Consider the following 13,008-nt stretch of genomic DNA (forward strand, 5'->3'; position numbering starts at 1 on the left):
GCCGCGACACCCAGCCACGACTTCGGCTCCCCCCGAACAAGCACCACGAAGAACACCCACAACCCACACACCATCCCCCGCCCCACTGATCGCCCCGCAGCGAGACCCCCGCACCACCCTCCCCGCCGCGCACATGCGCAGAAGCACGACCTCCCCAGCGAGCCGCGCAGCGCGCGGGGGGGCCCCGCCCTTCCTGCCTGGGAGGGAGGAGACGGGGGCGGCGGCGGCCGGAGCCAGACGGGAAGATGGCGGACCTGGAGGAGCAGCTGACTGACGAGGAGAAGGTAGGGGTGGGTGGGGGTACTGTACCGAGGCGGGCTGCCCTTTTGTCCCCCGGCCCTCTGGGCTGCCAAGCGGCGCGGAGAGCTCGGTTCTCGCCCTGTGGATCGGATTGTTGCCGTCGCCGCCCGGCCGGGCCTGTCAGTCAAGGGGGGCGGGAGGAGGGTCGTCGGAGAGGCCGGGGGGAGGGTTAGCCCAGCCCGGCCTGGCCCGGCCGCCGCGTCTGCCCCGGCGCATCTCCCGCCGCTCCTTGTACGGTGCGGGCACGGCAGCAGGGCGGGGCCCAGGGTCCCGTGAAGGCGGTGGCGGTGGTTCTGCCGGCTTCCCGGTACCGCCGGCGCGGCGGGCACGGCCGTTGTGTGCTGCCGCCCCCGCCCGTTGTGTGGCGGGGGCAACGGTGAGCCTAGGATGGAAGGAAGAGGCAGAAAAGATGCGGAGGGACTCTTCCCCTCCCCTTCCCCCATCTCCACTTCCCGTTTCCGAGGCGCCGTGCCCGTGCCAGCCAGCTTCTCCAGAGCACCGGCTCTGCCCTCCTCACAGAGGGGCTCTGTGCTGCGGCCCTGCCCTCGAATCAAGGCCGGCCTTGGCCATCGCCTCCTCTGTCACCCCGGAGAGGATATGAGATACGGGAGATTTAGGAGAGGTGGGGGGATGTGAGCATGCGAAAGGCTGTTTCACTTCCTATTAGGAGATAGCAATTGAGAAAGTGTGAGGTCAAGGAGCAGAGGGTCTGTGTTAACTGTATGTGTAATTTATTTTTGTGGCAGCTGGAAATTTGTTACATGTAAGGCAGATTTTTCCAGAAAAATCTTACAAGGAGCAGGGTGTCTTGTAAGAAGACCTTAGCTATCCATGCGCCTTGTCTTCCTCTGTCAGATGCAGCTTCATGGCAGCTGCCTGTTTCAGAGCTAGGGTGTGGTGTTCTGTGTACATGGTGCTGGTGCATGGCTAATGTCTTTATGTAATGCACGGGATTATTCATTGTTGACCTTAAAAACGTAAATTTTCATGGCTGTGGAAGCTGTGAGATGACTATATGTGGGAGACATCGATAAATGATTCTTCAAACTTATTTGAAGTTAGAAGGATGTCTAAGTGGTTACAGTAAGGTAGATTTTCTGTATGTTTGATGTTAACAGGACCACATTTCAGAACTAGACATGCACTGGTATGCCAACTGATGCATAGCTCCAGGATCTCACTATCTTTTTCCTAAGACAATTTAAGACTGTGCCCTCCTCTACTTAATTTACATTCAAATGCTACCTCTCTTTTAGTGCAAGTAGTGATGTAATAAAAAAGTACACATGGTAATCCGTGATTCTTTTAGCCCCTTATAGACAATACAAGTAACTATAATCCAGTATGGTGTTCTTAGAGGCTATACTTGAAAATAGTTAGAATGCAAGTTGTCTTGACATCATTGAATGGTTGAGGTTGGAAGGTATCTCTGGAGGTCATTTTGTCCAACTGCCCTGCTCAAGCAGAGTCATCCAGAGCAGGCTTTCAAGGACTATATGCAGATGACTTTGGGAAGTCTGTAAGGATGAAGACTCCACAACCTCTCTGGGCAACTTGACCAAGCAGTGGCACACCCTTGCAGTAAAAAAAGTGTTTCCTTGTACTCAGATGACACCTCCAGTTTTCTGGTTTGTGCCCCTTGCCTCGTGTCAAATAATTAAAGATACAGTGGCAGTCTTATCTTGCCTCTGTATCATCTGAGAAGCACTTGCCTGTGCTTTTGTGATTGATAGACTTAAGTTCTGAACTTTCTTCTGTTAATTCCTGTTTTTCTTTTCTCCCAAAATGAGTACAGACCTAGAGACTCTTCCTGCCTGGGTATAAATGAACAGAATCGGCATTCTTCCATCGTAAATTTAAATGGATTCATTTATCTGCTTCAGTCCCATAGAAATTGATTGTCTTATGAGTGGAATTTTCCAAGTCTGGCACTATATCTTACTGGCTAATAAAGCAAAGATGGGTTACACTGCAAACTCTTGGAGAAGCAGGCAAATAGCTACGTAGATCTTGTGATGCTTTAGGATTTTAATTCTGATAACATTTTCATTGTAAAATGATAGCACGACTTAAATGTATCTCAAACATTCAGCTTTACTGAGCTGAAAAAATAAATCAACTGCATAGCATTTGAAAAATACACCCTTCTCACACATCCAGTTGGGACTATAAATAAATTTAGGAGTAGAAGCAGGCAGACAAACATTCTTTTTCACAGGGAATAAATCACATTGCTCCTTTTTATACTTTTCTCTTGTGATATGGAACTGATGGCATTGAAGTCTGACACAGATGATGGTGGTGGTATCGTTCTGAAGGTAGTTCTGATAGAGACAGGAACACATCTCAAAATTGCTGAAGTTGAAGGAAGAAGGTGAACAAAATAACAGATCTTTCTGTACCAAACTTGTAATAATGCTGTAAAAGCTTAAGTAAATAGGACATCAAGTAATGTCGTGATAGGACAAGTTCATGTCAGACTTTGCATATAGTCAGTAGGTTTAAGTACTGCAAAGGCAGTAAGCAGTTCTATTTGTAGCGGCGGTACCTTCCTGTTGCTATCTAGCAGTTGGTTTAAGATGTCTGTATTTAGCTGTAACATAATTCAGGTTTAAAGCGTGCAGCGTTCAGCGTAATTAAGAATACAGAAAGGGCATGTATTGGAATAGTGGCAAAACAGAGTTGAAGTTCAGGTAAAGAATCTCTAAAACCAAGGAAGGAGAGGAGCAGGTTGCCCATAAGAACATGATTTTCGATATGTAAGATTGTGTAACTGGCTTTGAACCTCGTCTTGTTCCTTAGATTCACATTTTACCATGAGATTTTTTGAAGCCTTGCTTGTCTCTGGGCGATTATAGTAAGTGTGAGGATAAATTTGAAAAAGCTTTTTTAAAACATTTGAGAACTATTTGTAGTAAATGGCGTGAAAGATTTGTGTACATTGAAAGATCTGAAGTTGGGCCATTGCCAGTGAAATAAAACTACTGGCTTTAGTATCTAGCACAAGGGATTTTTCAGTGCTAAAAACAGCTAAAAACACTACAGTGTTTTGTAGTTCATTTATTCATATAGGTCACTGAAAGTTCAGAAGCTTTTGGATAGGTGGAGTAATATATATTTATGTTTGCTTTCATCTACAAATAAAAATGAGATGTGAGAGGTGGAAATCTTGAAGCCCTGAACTCTTAAAGGAGATAGAAATGGGAAGTCATAGCTTCTGTGCCCTTCCTGTTGGTAACGCATCCTCACTTAAGTTTTGAATGGAAGACCTATTTATTTATCTATCCAGCATATTTGCAGTAGTTTTGTTAAAGTCTAGTAATCATTTTTTGCAGTTTAATTTTATTTCAGTTTTTGTAGAAATTCTTTTCCTACCTGTGGCTATGTCAAATGAATGTGCATATAAGCACATTTTCATTAAACATTAGTGTGGGTGCAAAAGCTACATTTTATATGCGTGAATATAGGTAATGATTAATGGAAGGTGCTGATTTTACTGTAAAAGTTGCATTTACTATTGTAAATATTCATTAACAAACAACAGTGCAAATGCAAAACAAGACTAAAACTATTTAAATCATTTAACTTATATTCTGCAATCTGTTTTTGTGACTTGGAGGGATATATTTACTGTAGATTTTTATATATATTTTTGGTTTAGATGTGAATCCTGTTCTCTACAAAGCACAGGAGTTAAATAGCTGTGTTGATAGCAAGATAAAGCCTGAGAAAATGGGATGCCTTCAGGGAAGAAAGGGGAGAATCCTCATAGGAAAGAAAGGATAGCACATTAGGGTTTTTTTAATGGAAGATTAGCTCTTGTGCTTTAAAATGCTGAGCATATAAATATGGGAATTGTCAAACATGATTTTTTAAAAAAAGAACCACGCCTCTTTCAGTAAGCTGATGTCTCAGTAGTTCCACTTGCTCAGGAAGGTGGGGTTTAACACTAGGTCAGCTCGTTGTAATTAGAGCAGAATCTCTGCTGATGAGGAAGTAGTCCCATTTGTGAAAATGAGCCAGCATTGCTTCCAGGTATTTCCTGGTGCATCGGGTAACTTTAAATTCTTAAATTAGGTGTCAAAACCTACAAATTGAAGAAATAAAAGTGGATGCCTTGCACCAACAAAACTCTGCAGTGTAGTTTTGTCACATTGTTTAAGAAAAACTTGTTTTAGTCTGTGCTTCGAGCCAAAAAGTCTATGCCAGTGAAATGTATTCTCTCTTGTTGAACAACCCTCATTGTAAAGAATTTCTACCTGAAATCTCATCTAAACCTGCCCTCTTTCAGCTTGAAGCCATGACCCCTTGTCCTGTCACTACACTCCCTGATGAACAGTCCCTCTCCCACTTTCCTGTAGAACCCCTTTAAGTATTGGTGGGATGTACAAGCCCACCAATGTGGAAAGCTCAGGTATTTCATTAATGCAAATACAAACTTTTTTCCTGAAACGGCTTTGGAAGCATTAGCAGATCTTTTTTTCTGACCAAAACCTGTTACTTAAAAAAAAATCTTTACATATTAAAACAATACATGTGCTCTAAATCATTCGTTTTGGAAGTATCTCAAATTCTGACTTTTAGTTGGCCTGAATGAGACTTGGAGACCATAGAAGCAAAATGTGTTGGAGTAGAAGCAGGGTATGATTGTGCTGTAATCTTGAAGGTAAATGTAATGTAAAGCTTTGCAAGTGTCATTAATGTTCTCTCTTTGCAGTTCGTCAGTGTGCCCTTTTTGTAATTAAAAGTGCAGGCTTATAATGTGTCTGGCTGGAGTACCTTGCGAGCTCTCAGGTTCTTGTTCATATTTAAATTCTAAGTGGAACTGGAAATGCTGTAGTAGGTTCTGATGAAAGGTTGAAAAACCCTTAATACTTAAATGTGAAATAACTCAGTTACTGTTTAAGCATATTTTCTCTTTAATGAACGACATTATCAAGGCTGTGAAGGTTAGCATTGGTCCGCAAGTGTAATGTAATAGAAATTGCATGCAAGGAATTGTTAGAAAGGTAAGGTTAGACTCAGTGGTTACATTTTGATACCATTCTGAGAAAATTTTTTAGTAAGAATGAGCTTTATCAGATTAAGATTTTTCAGTACAACCTGAGATAGCACAGTATGTTGCCCTGAGTTAGGATTTTTTTTTTAAATCCATCAATACCCTTAAACAGAAATTTTAATTACTTCGGGAAATTACAGAAATGTTCAACTCTGCATAAATGATCGTGTACTATGTGTATAACTACAGATAACCATTTCATTTATTGGTTGAGTCATATGGGCTGAAAGAAACTTCTGAGGTAACTCAAACGCCGCTTGGTCAAAGCAGGCCAAGTTAGGTCAGGCTGCTTAGAGTCTTGCACGTTGAGTTTTGGGTATCTCCAGGCATGGAGATGGCTCTCTGGTGGCGTGTTGTGATGTTCGACTGCTCGTGGTCAGAAACTTTTTCTGACATTTAATTGTTGCAACTTGCACCTTTTCACTGTGCCACTCCATAGAAAGTTGCTGTGCAAAGCAAAATTGTCTACAATTTTGACACGCTAAAAATAGTTATCTGAAGCTTGAAGATGAATATGAATGAAACGTTGATAAAAATTAGGATCAGTGATTTCTAAAACTGCAGTTCATGTATTCTAATGTTAGCAGTTTGAAGAAATTAGATACTTTCTGTAGGTTGTGAGTTTTGCTGTGTCCTGGAGAACTTCTAATGAGGCGGGTGGCACCTCAGGACCATCTAAAGCCCCCCATTCTTATTGCCTTTGTATTTGTAGTACTCCCGTGGAAGTTACCATAGTTTTGATAAGAGAAACAAATTGAATCAAAAATAAAGATTGCCAGAAAAAATTATTGGCAAATCCAGTAATGAAATGAGAGATGGTGATTTATAATAGGTGAAGTTCTGGTGCCCACCAAGACAGTCATCAGCCTGCAGTTCTGCTGTGAAATACTGTCTTTGGTTGATTTCAATTTTGGCAGAGAAAGAGGAATTTTATAGGCATTTTAGCCACATTATTTAGCAAATGAGCATATTTTTTTCTTGGGCAACGCTGTTTAATACTTACTTACAGTACCTAAAAGCAGGGTATAAAGGAGTTTGAACTTTGAATGCAGAAAGGAGTTTGAACTTTCTGAATGCAGAACTGAAAGCAGATTTTTCAGCATATGGAAATTACGACTTTTTATCCTTGAGTAAAAAGCTTCTGAAATGTAAAATATTTCGAATACTTTGTTAACTTGACAGAAGGCATTACAACTTTGAAACTAATATGTAACAGAGAGAGGATGTTAAGACACCGGAATTGGGAGGGGGAGGCATACAGTTAAGGTGGCACCTTATGCTGTGACTTAATAAAGACATTTTTCATAGAGCTAGCTCTTGATACTGTTCCTTTTCTCTCCCTGCTGCTATTGAATCCAGGCTTGGAGTATCTAATTAAAAATAATGATCTTGGAATAGCAGGAAGGATCACTTTAAAAATTTAGGCTTTGTGGTGGAAGAATGCGTTGCGAATGTGCTGAGTGCTTTTTAGATGACATTTTAGATGATAGTAGATGCCACTCTGTAAACACTGCGGAGAAAGAGGTCTGGTTGCAGCAATTGAGGAGCAGGTGTTTGGGGGTAAAAGAACATCTTCATTCTTCTGTATGGTGGGAGATGATGTGATCAGTATTTCTTTGTGAAGCATTAGTTAACCATTTCTTACACTTTTTACTAATCAAGCAAAAGTTAAAGCTTTTACTTTTCACTAAATGTAAAATTTTACTGCTTTTTCAGTTTTCAATGAATCACTTTTGCAAGGAAATTGTGAGGCATTTTTATGCTTATATCTATCAGATTTGTAACCAAAGTATGCAATTGCTTAGCTTCTAAGTTTTATGGATAAGATTTACTAATAATTTCACATCAGAACTGCATTAGACCTTTGTCAAATCATACGAGATTTCTATTTAGCAAAGGGAGTGCTAGCCTCTAGCATGCTTCCCAGACCAGTATTTTGTTTCTTGGGTTGATTATGTATGTTGGGGGTTAACCCTAAAATGAAAAAGGAAGTGAGAAAGAATAATACAGTTTGATATACAGATATGTTTTAAACACCCAATGTATAGTCTCCTGAGACTGGAACTTAATGCTTCTTTATTGGACACACCTCCTATTCATCCTTTTTTATTTGCCTTTTTTTTTTTTCCCAGAAGGGCCTTTGGAAGTTGCTGAAAGCAACTTTTGTCTAAGTTGTGACCTTTCTTAATCTTTTTTACACCCCCACTCCCACCCATTGCTCATATCATGAACTTCCATGTACATGCATCTTATTAAAGATAAAAACCTGCAGTAAAGGTGCTGCAGGAAGAATGAATGACTGCTTTGGGATGTGTAGTGCTACCGATAATTTTAGAGTCACTTGTGCATGTATGTCATTTTCTCAGCTTTCCAGCCAACTATTAAGAGGACATAGGCTTTCAGGGAAATACAGGTGTGGGGGAAAACGGTATAATGGATTCTATTGACTGTGTTATAAGTATTTTTTTTCAGTTCAGAGCTTTACTAATTGATGGCGATAACTAAAGTTGAATTTTCAGGTTGATCTTGATCCCTTAAATGTCTACAAACAAGATGTAACCTCAGTAATTTGTGGCTAGTACATTTCTTTTTAAATGTTTCTGAGTTAAAATATAGAAAGTGCATGACATGAAAAGGTGTTTGGTTAGATACTGTTAGATAGTAACTGCAAAATGACATGGAGGAGACTTGTCTTCTTTTTTTTTTCCAATTAGACCTGTGTATTACACAGGTAACATAAGTTGCTTTCATATTCCTCTTTGCTATCTGTACCTGATACAGTCACTTTCAGAAGTCTTTTCAAAATTATTATTTTTGTGAAGAAGAAAAAAACATTATCCAAGTCAGTTCCTCAGTTAGAGAGAATGTAGGTATCACACTGTGTGAGAATTACTTTTTGCACCACTACTACATGCTGGTACTGTTACGTACTCTGAAATACTTGGGTATTAAAAATAGTTAAGGAAAACACACGTTCTACAGATGCAATGCAGCTTCAGGCATTACTGTGAAGGAAATGTCTGTTCAGTCAAAGCCATAGGCATGGAATGCGCCCCTCCTTTCCTGTGCCACAGAACCACATTTTTGCAGTGTTTTCTTCCTTAGCTCTCCCAGAAGCAGAAGTGAATTGAATACTACAGCGCTCTTTTCAGTTGAGCTTGTAGGAAAGCAGTTGTGACACTACTTTTTATAGTTATTCCCTCTCCAGCAGGGTCACTGCCTTTGCTCCTTGTTTGTGTGAGGTGCTGCATGTTTTGGGATGCTGCTTCACTGGTTGAAATTATACTCATGGGTTTGGGTGAGGTTTCATGACATGTTGAGAAGACAGTTTGCTGGTATGGGGTAATTCCTTTCTCACATCTGCATTTTCTGTGCTTGTCTGGCTGTTCAAAGCCTTATTCACCTCACTAAACTTTTAACAGAGAGAAGCAATAATTATTTAAAGCTCTCTTGGTAGGTGGTTTTGTTGACGTGTTCTTGCCACCTTCTAAATCTATTCTTTAGGCAGATCGTTTTGCTTCACTGGATGCTTGCGTGAATAGATGAGCACTGGTGATACAAAGGTGTTTATAAAAATGGATCAGAGGGCCCGTTTGGGTGAAGGCAGGCAGGTTAGTCCTTTTGAAAGCAGCAGCAGCACGGACACTTTATGGTACTTAGGAAACACCCCCAGTTCTATTTTTATTTTAAAGCTGTATTGCTATTGCCAGTATGACATCCTGCTAGGTATCTAAACCAATAATCTAATGGGCAGTTGAAGCCAGTAAAACCAAGTCTCTATTTGTCCAAAGGAGAAGCCAGTTAATTTAAAAAAAAAAGTATTTGAAAGATTTGCAAACTCAAAACCTTAGGTTTTGAAGTTGAAGTTTGCAGTACTGAGAGATCATCAGGCATTGCATCTTGCAAATAACTGAACCTTAGACTACAGTCCTTCAGGTGCTACAAGTGTCAATGCAGAATTCATTTTCACTGGTAGAAGGTGTTGGTAGTGATTTTGTTGTTCTTTGAAAGTAAAGCTGCATATACAAATAACGGCTCAGCTGAACTCAAAGCACAAGTTTGAATCAAACTCAACTCAGTAAAACTAGACCAGTCTTTTGTCTAGGTAGCATAAGCAGGATACCTGAATGACTTACATGGTATTGTGAGTGTGAATTACAGGGTCTTGAGAGAATTGGAATTTACCTAGTTTGAATCAGCTTAACTGTGTTAATATTTCTGTAACTACAGGCTAATTGTGAGAAACTCCTGTAGCTACCTGAAATAGAGTTCAGTGGGTCAAGACAAAGCCATTCACTCACTTGCCTGCAGAAACGCTTCCTGCATTGAGAACCACAGCAGAAGGTATAACTCTTGGAATAAGGCTCTCTGGACTCTTTACTGTACCTTGACCAGAACCAAAGAGCTCCTTTCTTCAAAATGTGATTACATCATCTACTCCCCCCGACCCAACCCCCCCCAGCATAGGTTCCGGTGAATGGGAGATTTGTTTTGTTTCATAAGGAAGCAAGGGTGCTTTCAGGAATCTAGAATATAAATGCAAGATACGCAATTCCTTGTTCCTACTATAGTGCTTTTGTAATGACTGACAAAAGTAGCTGTTGGAAGCTCTTTTTTTTTTTTTTCCTTTTCCCCTCAGTGATTAGCAACAAAGTTGTCTTTGAGTGGAAATTATTGTGGAAGTCTTCTGTCCCCCTCCCCCCTTCAAATTTTTACGTAAAAAGGGCATTTAATATCTACTTCATTTAATTTTTATTGCTCTGGAGCAGTAAACTTTAACCTGTCATAAGTGTAGAGGAAGGGTGGGTCTTTCTGCTGCAAGGCATTAACAGCTGAACTTGAAATAAGTTGATGTGTTTGCAAGAGTAAGCACAAAATATGTGTTTTCCCAGCATCTTGCGTAGCAGCACGTTCTTCCTCTTCAGCATGGCTGTTGATTGAAGAGTGAGCTGTCAGGGTGCCTGGTAAATACAGCCGTATTTCAGTTAAGTTAAAGGGGAGAAAAGGCGGGGGGGGGGGAGGGAGCGCGGGGAGGAGGCAGTGCTAGCTTGAGTTTTAATGCTTCAGTACTTCTGTCAGGGTTAGGTGTATCCATGTATCTTAGTGGAGTGATAGTGGCGTGGTGTTGCGGGAGCTGCTGCAGTTCTGCGAGCACGTATTCATGACCATATATAGGCACATACAGCACAGAAGGTCGGGCTTTTTCAACCAGTGTCAGTTCCGATGTGCCATGAACAGGAAGAGTGGTTTGGGGGCACGTGAAGTCACTGTGTGTGACTTCTTTAAAATAAAACCAACTTCAGATTGTCTTCAGTCTGGACAAGGTAAAAAAGTAAAATTTGCTTGTGTGATGGATGTCACATCTTGGGAGAAATTTGGTTGCAAAATAAAGGCAGCAGTATGAAAACAAGGCAGACTTAGCATAACCAACACCATTCTGTATGTTGCTTACTCTGTAATCTGAAGACTCCAAATACTGTAGTAACTGAGTGTAGGCATTTGTTGATAGACCAGTAGTTTTCATCTCCATCAGAATGAAGAATTAGGCATTATTATTCCTAATATTCACACTCATTGCATATAATAAATTCATCCTGCATTCTTTTAGTAGGTTTCTTGGTCTGAATTCTTACCCTAACTGAAATAGTGTACTTTATAAAATCAAAAAGCTTGTAACTGGTGTGATGGGTAGCATTTGGCTTTACCTGGATTGAGAAAGTAAATCTCAGCGAGCTCTTACCTACTGATAACAGACTTCTAATTAAGTGAGAATAGATGACTGTGACTGGTATATGTGAAAATTGGATAAACAGAGCACCTGCAGTGGGAAATGCTTCCTTTCTCAATGTTTCAGAAGTCATCTTCTTTCTTTCTTTCTTTCTTTTAAAACTCCCTCTTGACCTCTATATGATACCTCTGTATGATTTGTCCAAATTAAAGCTGTTTGCAAAACCTGTTTTTTGTGAACCATTGATGATCAGAGGTTAAGGATTAGTGAGCTCTTAAATTTATAGTCTCTTGCAAACTGCTCTGCAGACATTCAACTGAAAACAGTGGCTATAAATCTGACCTTGGAAACTACATCATTAAAATACCATCTTTGGGAGTAACTAGACTAATAAGTAGAGATAGTTCAGGTGTTTTCTCAGTCTTTGATTTTATTTTTTTAAAAGAATACTCAGCTGTGACCTAATTTTTTGTTACTTGCTGATAACATGTATAAGGTTCTTGTACTGTGTGTGAAGGTGCAGGTTCTCTTGAACGAAAAGGATTTTGCCATTTAGACTTCTCAAATGTTGTCATTTCTTGTTTGACTTGTTCTAATCAATTTTAAAGTCTTGATGTATTGAATAACCAGCATTGATTACAACTGTAATGCATCCAGTCAAAGTATTTTGTTACAGTTTTCATCAAAAATAACTTTTTATCTCAAATGGACTACATTACAGTTGAATTTTTTGCCTGTTGCTCCATATTACAAGTAATGTGCCTCTTGCTAAATATGCCTTTTAAAAATTTTATTTGTTCATAAATGCCACATTTTATATGGATTGTCCTTTTGTTTAAATTGTGCTTCCTGAAGTGATAGCTGAGCCAGTGGCTTTTTACTGCCAAAAGGGGGAGATCTTCATCCCAGTGAGGATCATGAAAGTGTACTGCTTCATTCTTCAGTGCAGTCTTTTTCGCAAAACAGAAACCTCTTTTAGAGCATTTATTTCTGGAAAAACTCAGTGGCAATAAAGAACCCATAAGTGCTTTTCAGTTTGTGTGTGTTAAGTGAGACTACTGGATTTAATCCTTTTACATAGGCTTCTTGTATGTATGAGTTGGAGAAATAGGGCTTTTTCAGATACTCATCTCTGTGGATAATTTGGTTCCTGAAGAGAAATAGATTAGGTTTAAATGGGCTTCACGGAGGCAGGTGAGCAAAATGCAGGGAGTGTCTTAGCTGGCAGGCTTTAAATTTCAGAAGACACATTAGTTTTTGTGTTTCTGTAAGCATGAATATACTGATCATTGTGCATTTGCATGATTGTGTTTCTCTCTCCTGTAGAAGGTGGTGTCTGTGATGAATTATCACAAAGAAAAAATTCTCATTCAGGAATTGAATTTACTAGTAAAATGTTCTTTAAAAGTAATGTTTAGGTTGGTCTGTCCTGAGGAAACACCTGTTAATATGGAATGCTTCTGAATGCATATTACTCATTATAGCTAATATGACTGATAAGAAGAGTTCTTACTGATAACAAAAAAAAGAAGCAAAACCAGTTTTACATTACTAATGCAGCTGTAAATGAGGTACTATTCCAGTTTTATTACAGACTTAATATCTCACAAATATTACCAATTTAAAGCACATGGTCATTCAGAGAGCAGTTTGAGCACCCCAGTTTTGCTTTGCTGTCCATCCAAAACTGATGGACTGGTAATTTCAGAATTCAAAGTGTTTCTAAGTCTTTTTTCTCTGCTTGCCTGGCCTTGTCAGTCCTGTTCACATACTGAAGTTGAGTTGGAACCAAAAAATCATGTTACTTCATCTAACTTGAGCTGGAAGTCAGCCTGGTAGTCACCCTGAAAGCATGACTAAATACCTGCTTTTGAGTATGAGGCCTAAATTCCTGTCAGATCCCAGACTCAGTTAATTGGTC

The 13,008-nt window shown here is 40.0% G+C and overlaps 1 protein-coding gene across 2 annotated transcripts in view; it reads left to right on the forward strand.

Moving 5' to 3' along the window:
- Positions 1–243: 243 nt before the first annotated feature.
- Positions 244–13,008, forward strand: part of CAPZA2 (capping actin protein of muscle Z-line subunit alpha 2) — a gene marked incomplete at its 5' end in the record, with an annotated part of 30,353 nt that continues 17,588 nt past the window's right edge. For both annotated transcript variants that reach the window (XM_084279418.1, XM_084279419.1), the window contains one exon: positions 244–284. In XM_084279418.1, the coding sequence (XP_084135544.1) occupies positions 246–284 (39 nt within the window). The remainder of the gene's footprint in view (positions 285–13,008) is intronic.

The sequence above is a fragment of the Gallinula chloropus genome (assembly GCF_964237585.1).
Source record: "Gallinula chloropus genome assembly, chromosome: 1".
In the NCBI taxonomy this organism is placed as follows: Eukaryota; Metazoa; Chordata; class Aves; order Gruiformes; family Rallidae; genus Gallinula; species Gallinula chloropus.